The sequence below is a fragment of the Azolla caroliniana genome, unplaced genomic scaffold, assembly GCF_043228905.1.
Source record: "Azolla caroliniana isolate FFs.n. ecotype wild unplaced genomic scaffold, voAzoCaro1.0.p SCAF_11, whole genome shotgun sequence".
In the NCBI taxonomy this organism is placed as follows: domain Eukaryota; kingdom Viridiplantae; phylum Streptophyta; class Polypodiopsida; order Salviniales; family Salviniaceae; genus Azolla; species Azolla caroliniana.
This window is the reverse complement of record NW_028230446.1, coordinates 11,573,879-11,600,009: the sequence shown is the minus strand read 5'-3', so window position 1 is coordinate 11,600,009 and position 26,131 is coordinate 11,573,879. Positions and strand designations below refer to the sequence as shown.

Here is a 26,131-nt window from a genome sequence, read left to right as displayed (position 1 = left end):
TTCTTCCTCTCGTACAGACCCGACAGCTTCTGCCACATCTCGTGGGCATTCGTGTCGTTCGCCACATGTTGAAGAACACTTACATCGACACATTGTCGGATTGTGGCCATCGCCTTCCTATTCAGAAGCTTCTAGTCCGACTCCAATACCCCCTTAGGTATTTCTGCTTTGTAGACTGGCTCGTACAGGTCTTTAACTATGAGAAGATCTTCCATCTTTATCTTTCAGTCTGCATAGTTCTGTGAGTTCAGAACTATCATACCTGGGAAACTGCTAATACCTCCTTCCATGCTTGCACCTCAAGCTCTGATACCAGTTCGTTGAGAAATCGTTGCGGAATATAAATCACAATAAACAAACTACGCGTTGAAATACGAATCACAGAAATGCCAGAAAGACAAGATAAACAATGGTGCACAGAGATTTACGTGGAAACCCTAAAACGGGGAAAACCATGGATGCACAGAATCTTCACTATACAAAGTGGATATACAACACCGAGAGGAATACAACACTCTGTCGAGTGTATCAGCCGCACAGGGCTATTCACGTCTGCTGTTACACACACAGCTATGGCGCGGGTCACATTTCTCTCTCACACACACTCTCATGTTCTACAACTACTATTCTTACATTGTTCCACTACACAGTTTAAGTTTACCCTAGTTGCATATATACTTACACAACTTTTCTGGCTATTTACATACGTAGCCCTCATGGGGTGCACTCTTAGACTATTTACAATTATAGTCTCCCGAGTTGGCTATATACATGATTCCGGTTTCGGCCTCGGCCGAGTCCCTCATCAACTCAGCTCCTCTCTCTCCCTATCCGTAGAGACCTATTTCCTAACATTATCATCATTATTATTACTATAATAATAATAGTTGAATATTCAAACAATCGACTCACTATTTTCAACTCTTCGACTGTCAGCTTTCCGAACAGTCGGATCTTCCCTGTCATCGACTGTCGGCTTTCCGATCAATCGGTTCTTCCTCCCACTGGAGGGACATATTCCCAACAAATATGGGTAAAACATTTCCAAAAACAAGACTAAAAACTCCCAAAATCGACATCAACTATATTAATTGAGATAATAAATATTTCGATAAATGTACACAAATGAACCATAATTGTGGACATAATTGATTACATATTACATGGTAGAGAATGAGAACAAGATCAAAATCGACTTTATTTGCATTTATAGAAATAATAATGTACAATACTCGCATGTACCTATCCAACTATTATCACAATTTTTGGTATTCAAACCATATGAATAATTGCTCTAATCCTCTTCCCTATTGTCCAAATATGTGTTGTCCTCAACCAACAATAAATAAATTTCGTCTATTTCCCAAAATTGGCTTCTATTGATTCATTCTACTCGGAGCAATCAAACAAAGTGAATTGACATTACATCCTTAAAATTTGGGTATCTTCTTTTTCAAAAGGTAGATTTTGTGTTGTCATAGATGCACAATCATCATGAACTCAAATCAGTAAATGAGTAAATCAAGTTTGTCTTGTTGAAGCTCGTTGATTAAAAATATATGTTCTTCTTCCCTCTCTTGGAGATATTTTCACACCAACCATCTCTCAAAGGCATTTCTTTAAGACAAGCTTCACAAATTCACACAAAGTGTGGTGGCTCTCAATGAACTTCTATATCTAGAGTCCAAAAAATCCTTTAAGTTGTTCGATCATTAAAGCGTGGTGGTGGTGATCCATAATTGAATATTGTTTCTTGGGCTTGTGAATGAGAATTTAATTCTTGCTAGTTAAAACAATTGTTGCATAGTCCTTCAAAACTATCATTAAATATAAAATTTGGGTATTCTTTAAAAAGTAGTTATGTTATGAGAAATTTGAACGTTTTCTAGGGGATTTTTAAGGGGAACTCTGTAGTGTTACCCATTTGTAATGCAATTGTGTTGATAATCGTATATGTAGTTAGAATGGTGTGATCTTTGATGTCTAATTGATCAAGTAGGCAATTGAATGTAGAAGATGATGTTGAGCTCATACCTATTGAAGGAACCATGTTGTTAATGTGGGGGGGGGGGGGGGTTCAAGCCTTGTGTTATTTCGTACACCTTGTGAAATTGCGTTGATTTACATTTATGGGTTTAACCTTGGTTGTTTCCTTTTCCATCAATATAATCATAAATCTTGCTTGCATAACACAACACAAAGTGTCCTCAAGACAAACCACCCGAGAGCATTTGGAGTAAAAAATTACTTATGCAATCGCGGGCAACGTCATGGTCGAAGATCAAATGTCGAACGAGCGGCAGGGCAGATGGAGGAGGAGGAGGAGATGGTGCAGCTCTGGCCCGAGGTGTATGAGGGCATTGGGGTAAATATTAATATTAATAATTATTATACAACCAATGTCAACGTTGAGGGTTTAGTTCCCCTCGTCATGCATGCACGAGATGAAACGAGAATGCTACACATGTGGAAGGGCAGGCAGGCAGGCAGGCAGGGGTGTGTGTGTTGTGTGTTTGGACGGACGATACGATGGACGGGCAAGCGAGTAGGCGGACAAGTGTTAATGGTAGAGTTTTGGGCAAGGTAGACACAAAACCTCAACAACACCCGATTCCGGGTTGGGTTGGGGGTGTCTATTTCTGTAATATGCCCAATCAAGACATATATGTATCTATCTATATGTATGTACATAAATACATACATACATTATCTATCTATCTATACATACATATAATGATATGTATGTATATATATTTTTATTTTTATATAAATAAATAAATAAAAACTATACAGATTTGCAGGCGTTTTGTTCAAACACTTCTCCTTCTTCCAATCGAAATTAGGGTTAGGGTTAGGGTTAGGGTTAGGGTTTCGGTTTCTCGCCCTCGCTCCCTCCCTCCCTCTCGTCTTCCAGATTTTCTCCTAGGCCTGCGTTTTGAACTGAGATCCTGTTTCTTTTGTCTGATCTCTCTCTCTCACTCACACACACACACACACACACACACACACACACACACACACACACACACACACAGGAACTCGTGTCGTTCGCATCATGCCTCTGATATATCCAACTATATTTATTTATATATGATATATACTGACAAGATTTATCGGACATGGAAGCTCGGGTTAACTCAACAGATAATCCTTCTGTAGAAGAAGAAGAACTCAGGAAAGAATGTTCTGTACAGATAGAGAAGGATGAAGCTAGAGGAGGAAAAGGAGCGGATTATCTTGAGGAAGAAGAACCAGAATGTGAGGGTGTAAGACTAGATCATCCTCTTGAGAAAGGATGCAAAGAGGACAGTTATGATGTTGCCACAGGATGTGAAGAGACTAGTAATGACGATACAAGTGATGAATTACGTGCCATGTTAGACCTATATCAACAGGCTCTCGAGGATCTTCGCGTTTTCGCTCTCAGAAGGTCCCTGAATAAGCATTTCGATGGAGATCAAGAAGTAAGATGGTTTTCTCCTTCTCGAACTTTCTTTGTAATTATGCATATGAGGATGCCCTTAGTATATGATGAATAGAAATTTTTTAACTTAGATTTGATGTAGATATTAGATAAATAAGTTTTTAGATAGAAAAATACCTATTTTTTATGAAGAGACATCAATAAATGGTTCCTAATTATGGGCATACAGTGGTGCCATAATTATATAATTAATAGGAGGGAAACTTAGATTTGCTGTAGATATTAGATAGACAGATGGAAAAATGCAATTTTTTTATGGAGATGGGTATATAGATCGTTTGAGGATTTTATAATCTGAATCCCCCTTGACCTTTGTGTGGAAGATCTAATAGTTAGGAAAATTCAACTTATATAGGAAGATGAATAGATGGACGGTGTGAAGATTTCATAGCTTGAATCCTGCTGAACTTTTTATGGAAGAACTTCCTTATGTGTGATTGTTAAGGATATGTTGACTTATATTGGAGATTGATAGATTGACTGCTGTATGTGATTTGAAGTTTATAAACTTACCATGGAAAAAGAGTTAGGAGGATATCCTTGATTTGATGTGGTCAGTCTACGATTGATGGCTTACGAAAATGTCAAGTAGATGGGCGGATAGTTTATATATTTGAATATGTTGATAAACGTAAGCAGAGAATGCCCATAGATGAAAGCAAGAACATATATATAAACTATCCGTAAGCAAGAATGTCATGTTTATATAAACGTAAGCAGAGAATGCCCATAGATGAAAGCAAGAACACACCATGGACAAGAAACGCAAAGAAATGTCAATGATTAAATTTTAATGCAACTCTTGAACAAGAGTCCAAAGGAAAGCTCAATTGTAATTGAACAAGAGTCCAATTACATATGAGGTAATTGGGTGAGCAGAAAAAGGTGGACCACAAGAAGCCATTGGAACTCTTCAAATAAAGATAATTTAGTCTGAAATCCCCATTTTGGTCATATTGAAAGTAGGGATAAATGGCTTGAGAGAAAGAGGCCGTAGTTGAGATGTGGAGAAAAAGGAAGATCCTCTTCAAGAGAAAACACTCGAGAGACGATGCATTTGAATGAAGATCAGGTAGCATATCATAAAAAGAGAATGTGCCATAGATAATCGATGCAAGGAAACCAGACAGATGTGGACAGACTGAAGATATTTTTAAAATCATAGATATTGCCATGTACACAAAACGCACATCAATATGTTGGAAGTGAAGTCTTGATGCACATATGGAACAATATTTCGTCCTCAGCCATACATAAAAAGGAAGCTCTAGTGCCATATAAATAAAATAGCAGTTTATAGTTTGTCCGATGCATAGAGATGGCGAGGCACAGGATATTTGGATTCTGATATCTACAGAAAATCTCAGACACCTCTTTGTAGTAGTTTGCCATTTTTGCACTGGCCTACTCAAGGTTTGCACCTCTTGTAGAGTCATGTTATTTGTTGCTATATGAGGACATGATAAGCTTTGGAGCTAGTAAGGACATTCTACTAAGGGACTTCAATGTGCGAACTGGGAGTAAGCAGGCATATGATGGTTTACTACAATGATCTCATTCAGATGTTTTCACCCGTTGCAACCTTGTAAGAAGGAAAACATGGCATATTTGGTGTATCATCATAGTAAGCTCTCTCTGGTAAGGGCAAGACTCTCATTGAAGATGGTTTTTAAGTCAAGACTTGTGAAGCTTTATTACCAGTGAGATTCTCCTCCCCTGGGCTATGTAATATTCAATATCGAAGATTCAATCTATTGGAAATGCATCTCATAAATATAGGTGGTTTCCCACAGACTAAGTTCATCTCTGTCTAAATCATCGAAGAAAAGTCGAGTCGATTTTTTCGTGCGTGCTGCATCGGTAAAACCCCCCCTAGGAATATGTTGTCTATTTGCCTGCAAACAAAACGATTACATTTCAGTCATACCGTTCAGATCAGTGTTGCTCAACAGATCCATCGACTCTATTACTTGAGAGGGCTAACAGCCAGCCAGCCAGCAATGGGCTTATAGTTTAATTGGTTGAAATTTCTCACAGATTTGCTGGCTGAGATTTGGGAAGCACTTTTGGCTATTTGGACAGATTCTGTACGCCCTATCCAGCAATGCCTATTTGCTTCAATGGACAAGATTTTGGGCTCTCTGGACCATCGGGATGGCCCAAAATAGTAAGGTCTTTGATTGACACCAACTGCATGAAGTTAGCTTCTTTAAGCAATCCCTCAGCAATCTCTGTTAGAGTGTCCACAACTTAAGAGACATCACACAACAACTTTACACTCTTTACTTTGATTGCTTCTGAGCTCTTTAGTATCTAATCGACACTTGTATACTTCTCTTTATTCTTTGTGGGTTTTCACCTCACGTTGAGGTTTCCCGATAGTAATAAAAGTGTCCATAAGTATAGGTGGTCCTGCACATTTACTAGGATCACATAATCAGGCTTGAACACATCATGAAAAGCAAGTTGAAATTGATTATCACTTCAGACATTTTTATGGTACTAGAAATATCTCAACATGTTGAGTCGTGTATTTGACATTACTTGATGATATAAATGCTGAGAAAATGAACCATCACTAGTCTTGGCTGCAGATTATGGAGAATATCTTTTAACCCTATAAATCTCTATATTCTGTATGCTGATGATTGGTCACAATGTTGTAAATGAATACTTTGCAGATGTATAGCAAATTGGAGGCTAGAGTCACCTCACCTGATTTTCTCAAGAAGCTCGAGCCTTGTACCAAAACTCTACCTCAAACTGAAGGTCAGAAAATTCTATTGTTAGTCTTTTTTTAGAAAATCCTATAATCTCATTGTAGTGGCTTGAAATAATGTAGCAGTTGTTTTAATTCTTGTGTGTCATAGTTATATTAAGGATTGATACAGAAAAGTTGCATTAATGTCAGATGATCATAGCTCCTGGGATGTTATAAATTCAGACGATTTGGTGAGTGTTGACATTGATGATTCACGGAATTCATTGGAGTCAGAAAATTATATTGTGGTAAACCAAGAAGATATTATTGATGGGATGGCTTGTTTCATGGCTAAATACGTGTCTTCTCTGCCTCAAGCAAAGGTATCCAATTTATATGATATTTAATATAAGTTACCCATGTTCAGGGAAAAACAGGAAAATTCTGAATTCATATGCTCGTGTTAATTTCACCAGGAGATGTCTCCGAAGCAGTTACAGACAGGTATGAAGCAATGAACAAAAAAGGACCATTATAATTTTTTTAGCAATTGATGAGTTGAAGTTATAGCGACTAATTTTGGGTTATTTACAGCTCTGAAGAAGGCTTTTGATAACCCAAAGAAAGGTAAGCTTCAGAGGTTATGGAGCAGAAGCAAATTGTTTTATACTGCAGCATCTTGGGGAGCCACTGCAATGAGGTTAGTTTCATAGTACCTGTTGTTTTTGTTTTTTTATGTTATAGTAAAGCCAAAATACCCGTAACAATTTTAGGTTATAGTGCATTTTGGGAAGTAGTGAAAATTCTGGGGAATTGCATTAAATAAAAGAATACTGTCTGTAGTTGTAAAATTTCAAGTAAGGGGGTAGTTGTAAAAGAATACTGTCTGTGGTAAATACTCCAGTAACTTCGTATGTTTCCTCCTAATGTCATTTAGTAAATGTCTGATTGTTGACGTTATTTTTTCAGCTTATACAATAATCCTGTGGTTGTTGAAGCTGCTTCAAATGCGTTTTGGATGTCTGTCCAGCTTGTTTCAAAATACATATAAAATCCTTACAAATGTATAGAGTAAAGACATGTGAGCTTGTAATTGTACAGGTAGATTTTTCAACAGATTCATTGTGACTATTATTAGATCTATTTGTTTTTGGCATCGAATCTCTTGATGCCTGTTAATCTTCTGTGCCGATTCTGGGGGGGTATTAAACATATGTACTCATTCATCATTATAGATGTATTGAAACAAAGCTTTCTTCTACGCTTAAAAGCAAGTTGAGTATAGTAGGTTGATGTAACATCATTGAGTTGCCATTGTAAAATAAGATGGAAACTAGAAACCATCACTCGCGGCTCATAATATTTTCTCACGTGTTTCTATCTTACGGTAAATTGATATTATCACAATAAGTTTGATGATTACACATCTGCTATTTTCCCATTACGGCAACACCTCTCTTATTGTTTCATAGAAGCCTATTTTGGTAAGTATTTATGGATATCATCACATTCCCAAAGCTGCCTCATTGTGCATCCATATTTTTGGGGATTATGAACTACATGGATATCTGTCAGCCACATGGTTTCCCATTAACCTACTTTCAATGAATTCAGTTTCAAGCACTTTGACATGGTCGTCTTATGTGCATGATATTTCTATTAAACCTTGACATGGTTTCCCATTAACTAGCTTTCAATGAATTCAGTTTCAAGCACTTTGACACGAGCGTCTTATGTGCGTGCTATTTCTTCTATTAAGCCTTGACGATGATGTAAAATTTTCATGCTTCGGAGCATAGCTCTTTGTTTTTATGGGGGTTGACTTTGTCTTGAGGTTTCCCACTAGTAATATAAAGCATTACTTAAAGTAAAAAACAATCAAGTTATGGCCTAGTGCATGCAACGCAATAGTAAGTTCCTATAATGTGAGTTTTGATGTTGGCCCATAAGAATTTAAGAAGCATTGAACGAATGGTAACCTTGAGCATTCTTATCCATGGGCTTTCAAAGAAATAAACATTACTACACATTAAATTCAATATTTATGGTGTGCACAGACTTGGCAAACAAGATGAATTTGGCTAGGGCACATGATGGAAAAAAAGCAAAAGCTCATTCTTGCCAAGTACTTGGAAGGTAAAAATTCCCTTTGCAAAGCTTATGATTAGAGTAACAAAAAACTTAAGAATCTCAAGGGAAGGGAGATGCATGAAGAGGTAAGAGTGCAACACAAAGTAGGGACACAAATCCAATGTGACCAAACTCATAATATTGGAGCATATTATATATATATATATAATATAATCCTATATATATTGGAACATGCAATGTGCAATCAACATTAACCATCCTTATTGAGTGTCTCGACAAATAGACAAGTAAACAAATATTCTATGCTTGGGGATGAGGGACTTCAAATAATTTATTAAATTATTATTCAAGCTTGCTTGCAGGGTGGAGTAAATGGCCAACTCGTCAAGCTCATGACTTGAAGACTGTGGTCCAAACTCTGCCCCCACATTACATGTTGTGAACAATGGGAAACTAACATGACTTTCATGTTGTCAATTCGTCATCGTTCATGTTGTTATCAATGAGATGGTGACATTCTAATGAAGTACTTTTCATCTTCATGAAGAACCTGCTTGATGAACCGGTTCATCATGTTGCTTGTTTAAAATACTCGTTAGGTGGTTTTGCTTTTTGGAAGGCATGCAAGGAAAAGTGCCATTTCCAATTTCAAAGAATGTTGTGTTAAAATGGAAAGAAAAGTGCAAAGCATCTTATTGCTAGTGACTCATCAAGATTGTTGGTTGCTTTAAAGTAAAAGGAACATTGTTCCTCTACTTTGTTGGATGCGCATATTATGGGTAGAAGATGATATTGCCTCTTGCATGATCCTTTTGAATTTTTTGAATTTGAAATTCCAACATTCAATTCTTTCCGCAACAAGCTTGCTCTATGTTGTTGAGTAACCCGTAGACTTTCTGCCAACAAACATACAAACAAACAAGTTCGTTGAACTTTACCTTGCCAAAATGCACTTGTTCTTGTGTTCATTATCGACCAAGAGTAAGTGCTCCGCCTTTGTACAATGTAAATGAGGCCGGCCACAACCGGTTCACAAGCACAAATGCGAGAAGACAATAGCCAAAACAACACAAGATTAACAGACAAGGTACAGACAACGAGACAAGATATTATCGTGGAAACCTGGAAAGGGAAAAACCACGGGAGCCCACAGACTCCAAACAGATTCATTATATGAATGGAGTACAAGAAACTCTAAGGCAACGACCTTGAGCTCGACTTCGTCTTACATACGGCCGCAACAATTACACTTTTAATCAACTTTATACATACATAATATATTTACCAACTGATAATCTCACGTCTTCTACTATCCCTTTTTGCTCTAGCTATAGTTATACCCATATACATATATGACTATTTACAAATATAGCCCACAATAGGTGCATTATGAATATTTACAAATATAGCCCCGATTTGGCTATTAGCCAAGTTGGTTATCGGTCGATTGTCGGCCTTGGTCGGGTTTGCTATTTACTGATTCAGCTTATCTCTCCCTAATCAGTGTTTCGTTGGCTCCTGACGATCCAACTCCTTGCGCAATATCCGAATTTCAATTCGAACAAGCTGGCTATCATCCCCTTATCGGCTTCAGCCGATCCGGTTGGCTCTCCATCTTATTCGGTGGGACAAGACTCTCAACACAATACACATAATTGAGCACACATAATATTTCATGCAATAACTAGATGGGCCACCCTCTAGATTAGCATCATCAACAATATCATCAACCAAAAGATAATAGTAAAGCATCGTTGAACTAGAAAGAAGAATACATGAACGAGTCTCCTTTGTAAGGGAAATGATGAATGATACAACAACCAAAGTGAAGGTCGGCTTTGGGAATTCTTTCTCTCCTTTCTATAGTTGTACCTTTTGCAATGCGTGCATTAATTGGAAGATGAAGTGCTGGCTCATTTGCCAAGATCGCGAATACACCCAAGTTCATTGTTGAGCTCATATGTATATGCCTTATTCACACATCAAGACTTTGTGCTTGGAAGTATGAATATCCCTTCTTAGGAAGGAAGGAGGTACACATCAAGAAAATTTGTGTACTTAGGTTCGATGTGTCAATATTGGCCTGTATATGGACGCTAAAAAATATCTAATTTAATCTAATCTTTCTTCCCCCAACCTCTCTTTCCCTCTAGTTTTCTTGTTCTTTTCCTTGCCCAACTGCTTGGTCGCAAGGGACAAACTGAATCCTCGGGTCGTGTGGATGGCACTAGTGCCAATATTGTCTATCTAGCTAAGACCTAAGAGCGATGCGTCATAGGTCCACTAACGTTTCTTTTGCTTGCCAACAACATACGAGAAAAAGCCGAGTGTATATATGGGGACCGACTCATTGTTTTTGTGACCTTAGGAAGTACCATGAATGCAGGGAACCAAAAATTTATTGATAAATATAAAATGGGACATGCTCTGTCCCATCCTCGAACTAAGTAAATGAAGTTATGTCCGATAACCAACTTTAGCATACAAGAGATAGGGATGGGTGAATAACACATAAATCCTACGGGGGGCTATGCGGATCCACGGACATATATGAAATGAGAGAGATAAACCACACTACCAACGAATGTCACCACAATTGACATAAGCCTAAGGTTCAGAGATCGGCCATTTCGATCATGATATTGTGGTGGAGATCAGTTTAGGCTACCAAATAATGTTGAAATGCCAAAGCAATTGTGCTACAAAGAATTAATGCAACTCTTCTACCAAATTTTCCTAGGCCAAAGTTTTAGAAAAATTTCTGGTTCTTCAAATATTTCACATGACCCATCAAAGAAATGCCTATTTCTTCCAAATGAACAAGGTTATGGGCACCTTAGACCATCTGCATGGCCTGCAATAGTAAGCTCTTTGGTGGAAACCAATTTCAGGAAGGTAGTTTCTTCAAGTAATCTCTCATGCATTCTCTATTTTGATTGTGCACAACTCAGAGACATCCCATTTCAAACTTATAATCTTTACATTGAGTGATTCTAAGTATTGTAGTGTCAGCATTTTGCTCACATTTATTTATGCAAACCTATGAGCAGGTACATGTAGCTACATTCACCATGAGCCTGGAGGCTGCAATAATGTATAGCTGAAACTGGCTTTTAAGCCCAGATTTTTTCTTGTTTTAAGTGTTCTAAATGGTTGTAGGTACCTCCATGTAGAATGAACAATGCTTACAAAAATTGAAAGAGGAAAAGGAAGGCATTTCCAAGAAACAGATTTGACACATATGAATACATTCCATGTGATCACACTGCAAGGTTTCAAGGCTGAACAAAGAATCATCATCTCTCTGACAATAACTAAGTTACAAACACCAAAATGGAAACGACACATGAGATCATATTATGTAGTGTGTGTCTCAGAGTGGACTTCGGGGTTAAAAAGGTCATGAAGTGAATGGGCATAAATAAGCAATGCCTTGTTTTGACAGGAGAGAATATATATAAATTCACAGTAGTCCTTCTCATCTCTTTCACGTTTACCTTATTTTCAACTGCCCTAATTTGACCACTTGCTGATACTTGCTATCATCCCTTTCTCGAATTCAGAAAGTAGATAAGTATTGCCTTCTTAAAATACAACCTTTCTTAGTGCCCATTTTATTGAGGCACCATCGACAATGATTACACTTGGCCTGATATGTGATCCCTCATGTATCTGGAACTTCGACAACATCGACCGATAGCTATTTTCAAGCTTCTATTTCTACAAATATATTTTGGCCAACACTACAACTCAGCAAACCTGTCAAGAAATACATCAGATTTTTACCATACAACTGTTGGCATAAAAGCCCGACTCCTTCAAATTTGTATCCTAGTGTGAACTCGTCCAACAGAGTTAGGGCTTAATATATAAGCAATAACCTAACGGTGTAAAAGAGGGAGAACTTCTTCATCATCTAATATAGCGATCTCAGAGAGAGAGAAGAGATAGAGAACGAATGCAATAACAGAGCTTCCATTAAAGCTTAAACCGTGTCTATCTTCTGTTGTATCTTCTTGCCTCCATTCTGTGTAGTTTGTTGAACACATACGATAGGTTCTCTCTCACACACACATACGTTTCCGCGTACATTTGAACAACAATTGGTATCAGAGCTACTTGCGGTTCGGTAGCAACAAACAACAGAAAAAGCTGAAAGGAAAAAGACCAGGTCACTAAAATCTCACTTTCAAAGAAGAAACGTGGCTTCAACATCCGGAACAAGAGTCGAAATCAGAAAATTCAATGGCAAAAACTTTTCCCTATGGAAGGAGATGATGCAGGATGTGCCGATAATCAGAAGACAAGTTGAAGCCATTCGACACAGTGAAAAACCTACCTCGATGACAACCGAAGAATGGAGATCTATAGACGAAATCACACGGTCCACCATCTGAATGCATCCGGTCGAAAACGTCTACTTCAATATAGCAAAGGAGATGACCACATTCTCATTATGGGAGAAGCTACAAGCCGTGTACGAGAAAAGTCCTCATCTTCAAAACTAATTTTGATCAAACAACTCTTCAACATGAAGACGAGAGAGACTGATCCAACTACCTCCCACATCAACATCTTCAATCGGGTGTTGTTAGAACTCTCCTCACAAGGGATCAACTTACGAAGAAGAAGTCAAAGCTCTTGCGTTCCTATCGAGCTTGCCGGTGAGTTGGGAGGTATTCTGCACGACGTACACCAATTGCCGACCAATCCTAAATCTGCATGAGACGATCGGCCAAGTCCTCACCGAGGACATTTGGCGAAAATCAATGGGACTCACCATCGACGAATCGGCAGAAGCCCACCACTCGACCGAGTCGGTCGACCGATTGAGTCCATCAAGACAAGAAGCCGACAGAGTCGATCGAAGATGAGGGGAGACCAATAGCGGTCAATGTCGAGGACATGCCGATCAAGTGAATTCTACACACATTGTAGAAAAGCTGGCCACAATGTTTTCGACTGCTGGACAATCAAGAGGACGACCCGACTCAGACCACTCTCCAGTCAACAACCAAATCAACATTGCCAACACCCGATCAAGAGAAATTCTCTCCTTAGAGGATTCAATGATCGGAGAAGTCCTCTACAATGCACAAGATGCACACACGTGGCTACTGTACTCTGGTGCAACATTCCATGTGACCTCAAACAACGAATGGTTTTCAAACTATTCGGATGGCGCCAACGACACTGTCCGACTAGGCAATTGGTAGGAGTGCAGAAGAACAGGAGTTAGAGAAGTACCAATTCAACTGTCAAATGGCAACACAATAATCCTGCACAAAGTCCGGCACGTACTGTTGTCCAGAGGACAGAAATGTAAAATTAGGAAATTAGCAAACGCCGAGTCCGAGTATCACGGGCCACCGACGGCTCGGCTGTGTATTAGGGGAAAAGTTATTTAAACGAGGACCAGTACCTCAGAGAGAGGGAGAGAAGAAAAATATAGGCGGAAGCACTAGCTTAGTCCCTCGTAACTAGATAAACTTGTAAGGCCACCGGCCATAGGCCGTGTTCTGTAATCTTTTCTGTCATAGTAATATATCTGATTTGTGCCCATTTTGCTCCATGAGTCCGTGCTTTGATCCATACCTATGAGTTCAACGCCGCCCATGTCTATCAAGACCTCACTAGTGTTTTCTCTCTGAGCCATATCTCTCTCTCGACGCCTCTGTTACGAGCCTTCACGTACCACGCCCTTGAAGACCGATAGCCGCAGATCTATCGAAGGTGTTCACCCTAAGGAACGGGTAACACAATTTGGCACGCTCAGTTACAGCTGTGAGTGCACAACGAACTTCGTTGAAGGTAACCAACAGCCGTCGTTACGGCGCCCTCTCGCACCACGAGGTCTCGGCCACCCGCTCGACGCCCTGAGCCAGTCGAAGGAACTTCCGACTCGGCGGTCACTGACCAATCCTTTCCTGATCAATCGGAGGCTTGTCTAGTGCAATCCTCGCCACCAGACACTCGATCGCGAGTTGATTCACCACCAAAACCCCCGTCGAGCCCTCCGGAGGTCAATCAACCGGAACTAAACCCTTTTCCGGTGCTACCAGAAGACCCACAGTATGACATCATGCAGTACCCATACCCACGATACACCGACGAACCCAGACGCGGAGTCACACATCCGTGCCTTCATATCCACGTGGCAGGCTAACCACTCCACGCACCGCCTCACGCCGGCCGAAATCGATGCCTCAAAGATTGCCGAGTTCACACTCTCCCTCGATGGACCGGCCGCACGATGGTACTCTCGCCTCGAAATAGGAGAGGCCACCACTTTCCAAATCGTGCGCACAAAGTTCCTTGAACTTTTTCATCGCGAGGTGCCTAAACGGGAACTGCTCCGGCAATTCTTCTCTATATGCTAGGAACCGCACGAAACGGTCGCGGAGTTCACGATCCGGTTCCAGGATCTCTACAGACAAGTGGCCGATGATGTCTCGGCACAACATATACCAGACACTTTCCTATCCAGTTTACGAGAGCCTCTACGAATGAATCTCGCACTTACAAATTTCGCCAACCATACTATCGAACAAGTCATAGCGCGCGTTCTCGCCCTCGATCGGAACCAGCACGGCGTGGCCTTCTCGATGACATCCTTGCACAACGCTCTTCCCCAAGAGGACATCGCTTTTGCCAAGCCCTCCAATGCACGGCATGTTCAGGATCAGGGCACCTGGCCCTCGAATGTCCCCACTGACCACAATGTCTGATCTATCAGTCTCGAGCTCACACGGTCGAGCAGTGCGAATATAATATGCTGAACCGCACAACGACGGCACCGGTCCGCCAGATCGAGCCACGAAATACATACTCTCGGCAGGACGAGCGATATATCTACCGAGACCAGGATAACGACCGACCACGATCCCCGGATCGACGACGCCGAGACGACGACTACCGACGTGATGACTGTCGTGATCATTATCGCGATGACCGGCACGACGATTATGCTCGATATGATGACGATCGCGATGACCGATATGACCAACGGAACTCACGCATTGATCGGCGAAACGGCAACCGCAACACATGCAACAATAGAAGACCTAATGACAACCGCCAACAGGACGCTCCTCAAAATGACCAGCGCAACTCCAACGCACCTCGGAACAACCCACCACTGAACGAGACCGAGAATCAACAACAACAGCTTCCACACACAGACCGAGCGGACACCAGCAGCTCGGCCAACGTGACATGTTTTAAATGTAATCAACCAGGCCACTACGCCACGCAATGTCCGACAACCAACCGTGGCAAGGCACCCACGGTGAACAATATCATGGCCGATGTTCAAACGGTCACTACCCGGAGTAAAGCGCAGACTACTCAGTGGCAAATCCAGGATGAAGTACGTCAGGCAGCAAACGAATGGATCGACACGGCCAATAAAAATAATGTCGTACGCATGCAAACTGACATGAGAGACAGGCCCAGTGAAGTACCACAAACCTCGGCACCATCCACATCGTCGGAGGACGACCAGCTATGGGATGTTCTTACCAAATCCCGCATCTCGCTGCCCCTACATAAACTGCTACCACTCATGCCGAGATTTCGGGACACCCTAGCGACACTCCAGGCCAATACTAAGCCCGTGACGCCACCGGTACACCTCACCAAAGCAGGAACCGGTCCACCACTCATGGATTCTCAGAACCCAGCCGTGCGAATCATCATTAAGGGACAAGACCTGCACGGATGCATCATCGACGGCGGATCCGGCGTAAACGTTATTAGCGAGTTAACGTGTCTCAACCTCGGCCTGAATCAATGGGAACCATGCCCCTTTTGGCTTCGGATGGCCGACACACGCTCCGTTCGCCCCATTGGTTTAATCCGCCATCTCGACTTCACACTCGGAGGCCACATGTTCACGATCTCGGCCGTCGTGCTGAGACTGGAGACACAAGGCACCTACCCACTGTTACTAGGTCGACCATGGTTGCGTACAGCGAATATCAAGCAACATTGGCAACGCAACATGATCTCGTTCCGAAGAGGCAAGACAAAAGTCCGCATCATCACTGAAGAACGAGTCCCCGTCGCCCTCAACACTTCGCCGTTATACGCGGAAGGGGTCCATATGCTTGACGGGTTGGCCGATGAGGAGGTCGATGACTTCCTAGATGATCATCCCACGATCATCCCTCTCTTCGAAATCAATGCCTTACCAACCATCGAGCCATCTAAAGACGAGGAAGTCACGGAGGAGTCAGCACCCCAGGAGGAACCAAATGCAACCACAGTTGCCGAGCTACGTCATGCTCGGGAGGCTTTTGAACGCGAACTCGCCATTTCACAACGAGTGAAAGCATCAACCCTGGAAATAATAAACCTCGGTTCAGACGAGAATCCACGTACGTTACAAATTGCCAATAATCTACCAACCGGAGAACGGGCATGCCTCGTAAAATTACTCACCGACTACCAAGATGTTTTCGCTTGGTCTTACACCGATATGAAGGGGTTGGATCCTCAATACTACCAACATCAAATTCATATCTTACCCGACACTCGGCCGGTTCAGCAGAGGCGCTATAGGATGAACCCCAACTACGCCGCTAAAGTCAAAGAGGAAATTGACAAACTACTCCGAGTGGGCTTCATTCGCCCTGTTAAACGGGCTACATGGTTGAGCCCGATCGTAGTGGTCCCAAAGAAGAACGGAAAAATCCGCATCTGCGTCGACTATCGGAAGCTTAACGCGGCAACAGTCACCGAAGGTTTCCCTCTCCCATTCACGGATAGCGTCCTCGACACGGTAGCCGGCCACAAATGCTACAGTTTCCTCGACGGGTTCAACGGCTATAACCAGATAAGAATGCACCCGGAGGATCAGGAGAAAACCGCTTTCGCCACGGAATGGGGTGTTTTTGTAGCAGAAGTTATGATGTTCGGTCTAAAAACAGCGCCGACTACGTTCCAACGCATCATCACCGAAATCTTTCATGACTACATCTCGGCGTTCATGCAAGTCTTTCTCGACGATTTCGCCGTGTATGGCCATCGATGGGAACACATGACCCAGTTACGACTCTGCCTGGACCAATATCGCCAAGCTCGATTGAGTTTAAACCCGGCGAAATCCGTGTTCTTAGTCACCAGCGGCAACCTTCTCAGCCACATTGTCAGTCAAGAAGGCATCGCTATGGACCCGGATAAAGTAAAGGCAATCCTGAATGCCACCGCACCCTCGAACGCTAAGGCACTAAGCCGTTTTTTGGGACAGATCCGGTGGCACAACCGAATGATACGACACCTGGCCGATTTCGCGACACCTTTACACGCGGTAGTCCATCGCCTTCCTTTCCAAAGGACGTCAATCGAGGACACGACCTATCAGACCCTGAAACGAATGTTGTCACATGCCCCGGTAGTCCAGTCCCCGGTTTGGTCCGAACCGTTTCATGTCTTCGTAGATGCTTCGGACATCGCCATCGGAAGTGCCCTGATGCAATGCACACCCCCGAATTGGTATAGGCCCGTGTACTACGCCAGCCGAAACCACCCGCAGCCCGAACCGGGAATAGGTATATTATCGTTGCCACGGATTACTGCACCAAATGGGTCGAGGCTAAGGCACTCCGAGATAACACGGCGGCATCCACGGCTAAATTCGTGTATGAGCACCTCTGGTGCCGTTACGGATGCCCAATCGAGCTCGTTAGTGACCAAGGTGGGCACTTCATCAATCATATAATACGTGAGCTTACACACCACTACGCGGTGGTGCACAAGAAAAGCACACCATACTACCCACAGGCGAACGGCTTGGCGGAATCGACCAATAAAATCCTCCAAACCATACTGAAGAAGATCGTCAATGAAAACAGGACCGATTGGGATGACAAACTCCAGAGCGCGCTGTGGACGTATCGTACGACTTTCAAAACAAGCATCCAATCGACCCCCTTTCGAATGGCGTTTGGGTTAGAAGCCGTAATGCCCGTCGAGTTCCAAGTCCCGAGCCTCCGAGTTCAAGTCAAAGCACGGCTCCCCGAGGCCCAATCCGAGCAATACCGGCTGGAACAACTCCTCGAACTCGGCGAAGATAGGATAGAGAGTATGGCCCAGCTCGAACAACGTCAACGGCAACACAAGGCTTTCGTGGATCGACATCGACACGGGCTGGAGAAGGAGCTCACCATCGGCAAACCAGTTCTTCTTTTTCAAACACGACTCGGGTCAATGCCGGGAAAATTAAGATTTCAGTGGACCGGTCCATTCTGGATTATCGACGAGTTCAACGGGACGTTCCAGCTCGGCACACTCGCCAGCGACACTGTCAAAAGTTGGGCCAATGGTTTCCGACTTCGACCATATCGAGGGACTACACCAACCAACCCGTTTACCGAGCCACACGGCACAAACGAGTTTCGGGAGGCCACCACGGAGGAGGCCACGTGTCCCCCTGAATAAGGACTCACCCACCTTCTTGAGATTAATAAAAATAGTAGTAGGTAGGATTAACCATAGTTTAGCCACCAATTAGCTACACCTACACCACCCACCTAGGCACCCACAATTTTAGGAGCACCCCTCGCCACCACTCATTTAGTCCCTATTTAAGCACATGCAAAGCACTAGAAGCACCCCACTCACCTTCAGGACACATGGTGCTAGTCACTTATTATGGCACCCACGACTCAGAATCTTCAGGATTCGCTTCAGGCACAAAACCCTAGGAGTAAGTTACTAAAACCGTTTCCAAAACGCAGCACAGACACAGAAGTTCATTATCGCTCCCCATCTCCATCGCTCTCAAGCTCAGAAACCCCGTCTCGCCCTCATCGCGCTAAACGCTCTTGCTCTGAAGCCCTCTTTCGCTCTCATAACCCCTCTACTGGACTTCCCCTTCCTGTTGTTCCTCCTGTGTCTCGCCCTCGCCTCATCACTCTTCGTCACGCTTCCACACAGTCGAACCCCGTCTCCATCTCCACCATGCCTCTTACCGCTTCAACAGAAACCCGCGCCTAGCTCCAGGAACGAGGAATGGGCGGTTACCTGAAGATCATCGATGCACCCGCGCACCCAGATGCCCAAGGTGTGGCTAAACGTATAACTCCCAAAGCCATCACCAACAACGTGCTTCAGGCTGTTTTGGACCTGCAATGGGGAGGGGACCATGAGGTCGACATACCCCCGGCATCAAAGATGAAGGCGTACTTCGGTGAGTACTCAGCCTCAGGGAAGGCATATCGAAGGCATATCGCACGTATGGCGGTCCCAACAAAGCTTTCGGGGAGATTGCTCGTATATTAATGGAGTATGCATTCGTGCATACGAACCCAACGAGCATGCCGCAGAACAAGGCAGCCATCATCATCAGCGCGTATGAAGGAAACAAAATCGATTGGGGAATCATCACAGGCGAGGAACTCTGCGCCGCCTTAGCTTCATTTCAGTCCGGTAAGAAGATGTTGTCTGTTCTTACCCACTTTTTGATGGTTCTATACCCACCTCTTCTCTTCCTTCCCCTTGCACACTCACGTCCCCACCACCACCACGAAGGCAGAGAGAGAAATTCGTTGCAAATCAGCCACGAAGCATGGGAGGAGCCCACATCGCCTTCACCTCTTGCCGCCGACCAAAACCCCGCATCTGCACCACCACCCACCCAACCCCAACAAAAAAGGGCAGTTTCCGAGATCTGCCAAGAATGGGAGGAGGAGGTAGCCGCGGAAGACAACACGGCCGATAACGTCACCATTCGACAGCCAACGTCGCGCCCCTCGGTAACTTCCCCACGGCCTGGCCCAAGCCCCAACACACAGCAGGCTGCACCACCACGACCCCAGAAAAGGAAGCAGGCGGAGGAAACGACACTACCGGCCCCGGAACCCCAAACACAGCCAAGCAAGAGAAGACGACTCAACCGTGAGTCCTCGGAAGAACAAAAAGAGCCACAACAGGAGCAAGCCTTAGTTGTCAGACAGAGCAACCTGGCCATCATCCCCGAGGAGGCATCGCTGAACCAGGGAAAGATCGAGCATGGGCAGACAACGCAAATCTCGGAGGATGAAGTCCTCGGGTATAAGGACCTCCCCGCGGAGGCTTACGAATTTAGTGCGCTCCTACGCCTCGGTACGACATTCGAGTTGGTCGACTTCCTCGCCAGAGCCCAAGTCGCGGCAGCCGCTCGAATGGCGGAGGAGCACGCTGAAACAAAAATGATTCAACGTGCGCTAATAGGTGAAATTGAGCCCCAGGAGGACAGGGCTTTACAAAAAATCGGGAGAAAGAAGCAGGCAAAACAGGCCCCTCTCCTCATGGAGGTCCCCGAGTTGAACACGGCCCTTATCGAGGCATATCGGGACTTGGATCGCACTACGCGAGCAGCCAAAGACATGACCCGAAAGATAAAAATAGCCCAAAAACAGGCTAAGATGGCTACAGAATTATGGCACGCTGCGAACCAGAAGCTGGCAGCCTGGGAGCAAAACCGGCCGGAACAACTCTTGAGCCTTCTGGTCACGACCACCGAGGCCCTCCCAGCGCCTCCACGCATAACAATGATGGATGAAAGCACCATCACCGACTCAATCCTGACGGTGCAGGCCAGTACACAAACGGACTCGTTACAAATGGTCGATGCCTACACAACAACCGAGGCGGCCATGCCCATGGAAAAGACCGAGATACCACCCCCTCGTGCACCCAAGGAGGTGGCAACCCAAACAGAACCCCCGCTCCGGGATTACCGCGCAGAGCTTAAAGAAGAACAACGGCGAACCGAGAGACACGAACAACGACATCAAGAGGCGATGGCTCGCCTAAAAAAAGAAGCTTCCAAGCAGATGGCCGAGATTAGAGCCTAGGCCGACCAAAGGATACACAAGCAGAACGAAGCACTGGGCTGGGTACAAGTGCAAGCCGCGGGCAAAGAAGCCGAACTCAAAAGAAAGCTGGAGGAATACGCAGCCACAGTGGTGAAGAAAGAGAAGGAGGTTCTAGACCTACAGGCCGCGCTCGACAATGCGAAAGACTGGAACCATCGGCAGGAGGAAAGAAATCTCCAACGGGAGGAGAGGATGATCGCGGAGAATGCCGAGCTGCAGAGTCAGCGTACGACCCTTAAAGAAATGGCTGACGAGTTTTTCATCAAATGCAAGCTACTTCACCCTACAAGAAGAGAGAATCGTCGAACGGGAACAAATCCGGGCCACGTGTCAAAAAGAACGGGAGCAAGCCACTGAAGAACTCACCAAGCGTTACGAGCAGGCTCTCCAGCTCGTAACCGCGGATGCAAAGAACACTCAAGCCATCTATGAGCTAAGAGCACAGAAGATTCAGGCCGAGGTCGACGGCTTAAAACAGGAATTAGCAGCCATCCGAGCATAGCCCGGCATGGATGAGACACGCATCAGAATATTGATCGAGAAACAGCGCCAACACCTTACCAAAAAGGTCGAGGAAACATTAAGTCGCACAGGAGACGAATGGGTAGCCCAAGCTGCCGAATTGCATATTTTACGCGCCGACGCCGAGAACCGACGGAAGGAGGGCCGCAACTTCTACAAAATGGACGAAGCCAGCATACAAAACCTCCGTGCAGATTTAACTGAGGATTACCAGTCCTTGGCAAAATCTCACACTACGGCAATCGAGCAAATAATGGAGGACTTCAATGACGGTCAAATGCTGTTTCGCCTGGAAGCAAAAGCCTTCGAACAAGAACGACTCGCAGCCATCCCCACCAACCCTCCAACGGCCACAGAGCAGAAGGAAGAACCTTCCAGCAAGGAGATCACGAACACGGCACAGGAGGAACTTGCCCCGGCCAACAGACATCCCATGGACGCCCACACGGTACCAGATCTTGTCGAAGTAGAGGTCAGCGCCCACGAACCCACACCCCCACCAGAAGAATCGGCCGCACCTGAGGCGGACATCCGAGAAGATATGACACCCCCGGACCAAACTCAACCCCCCGCACCGACAGTCCAACTAGACCACCCTGCCACCACCCCGGACCCCGAAAACATCCTCGACATCTTAAAAGAGGAATGAAACGAGGATCACGCCTAAAAGGCAATTTTTGTAATATTGTTAGTATTTTGTAAGTCGTGGGTCCGACGGACAAGGTCCTGTCCCACGGGCGTGCCAGGTGTTGTCCAGAGGACAGAAATGTAAAATTAGGAAATTAGCAAACGCCGAGTCCGAGTATCACGGGCCACCGACGGCTCGACTATGTATTAGGGGAAAAGTTATTTAAACGAGAACCAGTACCTCAGAGAGAGGGTGAGAAGAAAAATATAGGCGGAAGCACTAGCTTAGTTCCTCGTAACTAGATAAACTTGTAAGGTCACCGACCATAGGCCGTGTTCTGTAATCTTTTCTGTCATAGTAATATATCTGATTTGTGCCCATTTTGCTCCATGAGTCTGTGCTTTGATCCATACCTATGAGTTCAACGCCGCCCACGTCTATCAAGACCTCGCTAGTGTTTTCTCTCTGAGCCCTGTCTCTCTCTCGACGCCTCTGTTACGAGCCTTCACGTACCACGCCCTTGAAGACCGATAGCCGCAGATCTATCGAAGGTGTTCACCCAAAGGAACAGGTAACACGTACCTGATCTGGAAAGGAGTCTCGTCTCCATCGGCATGTTAATCGAAGACGGGTATCAAACGATTCTAAGTGAGTTGGTATGGACGATCAGCCGAAGAAACCTGAAGATAGGAGGCGGGCACAAATACAATAACTTGTACCCATTAATGGCGATCAATCTAGAAGGGGCCGTGAACGTAGCCGAAAAGACCGACCCAAACCTATGGCATGGCCGACTTGGCCATATGTCTCAAGCCGGACTCAATCGGTTGATGGCGGTCGTCTACATTCTGAAACTCCAAGCAAAAACGGACTTCTGCGAGCATTGTCGATACGGGAAACAGACCTGAGGTCCCCACTCTATCCACTACAAGACGGTACGACAACCCCTAGAGCTCGTGCACACAGATATATGTAGGCCCATGCTAGAATGATCACTAGGAGGCTCCCGATTGTACACGGAAGGTCTGCGCCTACTCGATAAGGTCCAAAGACGAAGCGCTCAAGGTCTTCACTCGGTGGATATATGAAGTGGAGAACTGGTTGGGACACAGAGTGAAGACACTCTAATCTGACAATGGAGGAGAATATACCTCCAGAGCCTTCAAACAATACCTGTTCGACAAAGGGATCTGACATCAAAAGATTGTTCCCTATGCACCCATGCAGAATGGGGTGGCTAAACAGATCAATCGAACAATCAAGAGAGGATGACGGCAATGTTGCAGCAAGCTGAACTAAAGCTAGAGTTCTGGGGCAAGGCATTGCAGACGGCAGTATACCTAGTAAATCTATCACCGTTGAAAGCAATCAGGCTTGAAGTGTCACGGGCACTATGCTCAGGCAAACAAATGACCTACGATAGGGTCCATATATTCAGATGCGAAGCCTACACATTTATCCCTAAGGAGAAAAAGACCAAGTTGGCACCCCATGCGATGAAGTGCATTTTTCTCGATTATGGAACTGATGGGACTTCAGCTACAAGCTATGGGACCCAGAGAACCAGAAACTAATCTGGAGCAGTGACGTAGTCTTCAATGAAAACTCTTTCTTGTCTCAACGGAACCAACAGAAAATAGTTGGTAAAAAGGTCTCCTTCGAAGACAACAGAGATGTCGTAGGACCCTCCCACCGCGCTGACTCAGAGGCTCAACAAACAGTCGAATTCGAGCAAGCCGACAACATACCTACCAACTCCGAATTGGTAGGAGGTCCACTAGTCGAACTCGAAGACAACGTCATCAAAGACAAAGCTAATTCGACAAGCGTTGAACAAGGCAAAGTCAACGAGATGCGATTTGGAAACAGACTCGAGTCAACAAAGTCCACAGGAGAGGATGCCATGACATCACCGAAACCGTACTACAAGGGTGAGTCATCCAACAGGATTCCTGAAGATGGTTCAAGTAATACCAATCGACTGGATGAGACGACTGAAGAGTTCAAACCAACAAAATCAGCACTTCAGGAGATTCGGATGAGTCAGAAGGTCTACAGAGTTTTATCAACCGAGCCTCAACTACGTCAACTACATGGATGCAAGCGAACCAAGTACTTATGAAGAAGTTATAGTTGCATCAGACGCCGATACATGGCTACAAGCCATGCAATCCGAGATGGACTCGATTCGACTGAATCAAACATGGGAACTGGTCAAATTACCAGTAGGAAGAAAGCCGCTACCTTGCAAATGGGTATTTCGATACAAATATGTATCTGATTCTGAGAAACCCAAGTACAAAGCTCGGCTCGTCGCAAAGGGATTCAAGCAGGAACATGGAGTCAACTACGATGAGATATTCTCACCAATAGTCAATATGACCACCCTCCGACTCCTACTAAGAGTTTTGGCAACAAAAGACCTAGAGCTTGAACAAATGGACGTAAAGACAACATTTCTACACAGAGATCTGGAAGAAGACATTTACATCGCTCAACTAGGAGGCTTCATGGCGACGAGGGAGGAAAGTCACCTCGTATGTCGACTGAAGAAAAGCCTCTATGGCTTGACTCCTACATCGAACTCCGACCCATGCATGTACATTCGGCAACTAGCCGACAAGTAGAGGATTGATCTAATCTTATATGTCGATGACATGCTGATTGCAGGAAGCAATCAAGCAGAGATCGGAAATCTGAAGCAGAGCCTTCATGATAAGTTTGCAATGAAGGAACTCGGACAAGCCCGTCACATACTGGGAATGAGGATCGAGCGAAATCGGACGACCAAGACTCTCCGACTCTCCCATTCATCAACATGGAGAATGTGAAGCCAACACCAACACCGCTTCCGACGTCGATCCGATTATCGGACAAAGAATCTCCTCCAACAGACAAGGAGAGAGATCTTAATGGAAAGATGCCCTACGCATCGGTCGTAGGAAGTATCATGTATGCAATGGTGGCACCCGACCCGACCTAACCTATGTCGTAGGGGTGGTTAGCCGGTACATGTCGAATCTAGGACAGAAGCATTGGGAAGCCGTCAAGCACATCTTCAAGTACATGAGAGGAACCGAAGATACACAACTGACTTTCAGTTTGACTACCTCAGCCGAAGTCAAACGCTACACTGACTCTGACTATGCCGGCAATACGAACAATCAAAAGTCAACATTAGGCTATATTTTCACCTATGGTGGCGGTGCTATATCATGGAGCTCAAAGCTTCAAGAGTGCACGACCATGTCGACCACAGAGGCCGAGTACATAGCAGCATCAGAAGCAGCGATAGAAGTGATATGGCTGCACCGATTGTTTGTTGACTTCTCATCTACAAGCTGAATCAACCGACTAGCGCCAACCATCAATGGCGACTCACAGAGCACTATACACCTCATCAACAATCCTATCTATCACGCAAAAACAAAGAACAACAACAACATTTGAACAACAACAACATGATCCAATAGATGTCAAAAACATGTGATCCCTCATGTATTTGGAACTTTCAAAGTCTCATAGTTATTTTCAGGGTTTATATTTTTACAAGATTTTGGCCAATACTACAACTCAACAAACCTGACAAGAAATACATCAGATTTACCATACAAAAACATGTGATCCCTCATGTATTTGGAACTTTCAAAGCCTCATAGTTATTTTCATGTGTTCCAATAGATGCCAAAAACATGTGATCCCTCATGTATTTGGAACTTTCAAAGCCTCATAGTTATTTTCAGGGTTTCTATTTTTGCCAACACTAAGGTAGAATCTTTGACTGTCAGCAAGACTGATGAGAAATACATTCAGTTTACCATATAAGATGATCCAAAAACCGGCAA

General features: G+C 44.3%; 1 protein-coding gene and 1 long non-coding RNA gene across 2 annotated transcripts; one reads left to right on the top strand and one right to left on the bottom strand.

Annotated features, from left to right (window-relative positions):
• The first annotated feature begins 3,019 nt into the window (after positions 1-3,019).
• On the top strand, positions 3,020-7,447 carry LOC147857782 (uncharacterized). The gene is made up of 6 exons (XM_087327858.1): positions 3,020-3,464; positions 6,166-6,253; positions 6,396-6,568; positions 6,662-6,689; positions 6,780-6,885; positions 7,155-7,447. The coding sequence occupies exons 1-6, from the start codon at positions 3,120-3,122 to the stop codon at positions 7,234-7,236; spliced, it is 822 nt and encodes a 273-aa protein (XP_087183984.1). The 5' UTR covers positions 3,020-3,119; the 3' UTR covers positions 7,237-7,447.
• On the bottom strand, positions 4,650-4,979 carry LOC147857783 (uncharacterized). The gene is made up of 2 exons (XR_015530487.1): positions 4,854-4,979; positions 4,650-4,751 (listed from the first exon to the last, which is right to left on the bottom strand). It is a non-coding gene; the product is annotated as an uncharacterized LOC147857783 (long non-coding RNA).
• Positions 7,448-26,131: the final 18,684 nt, after the last annotated feature.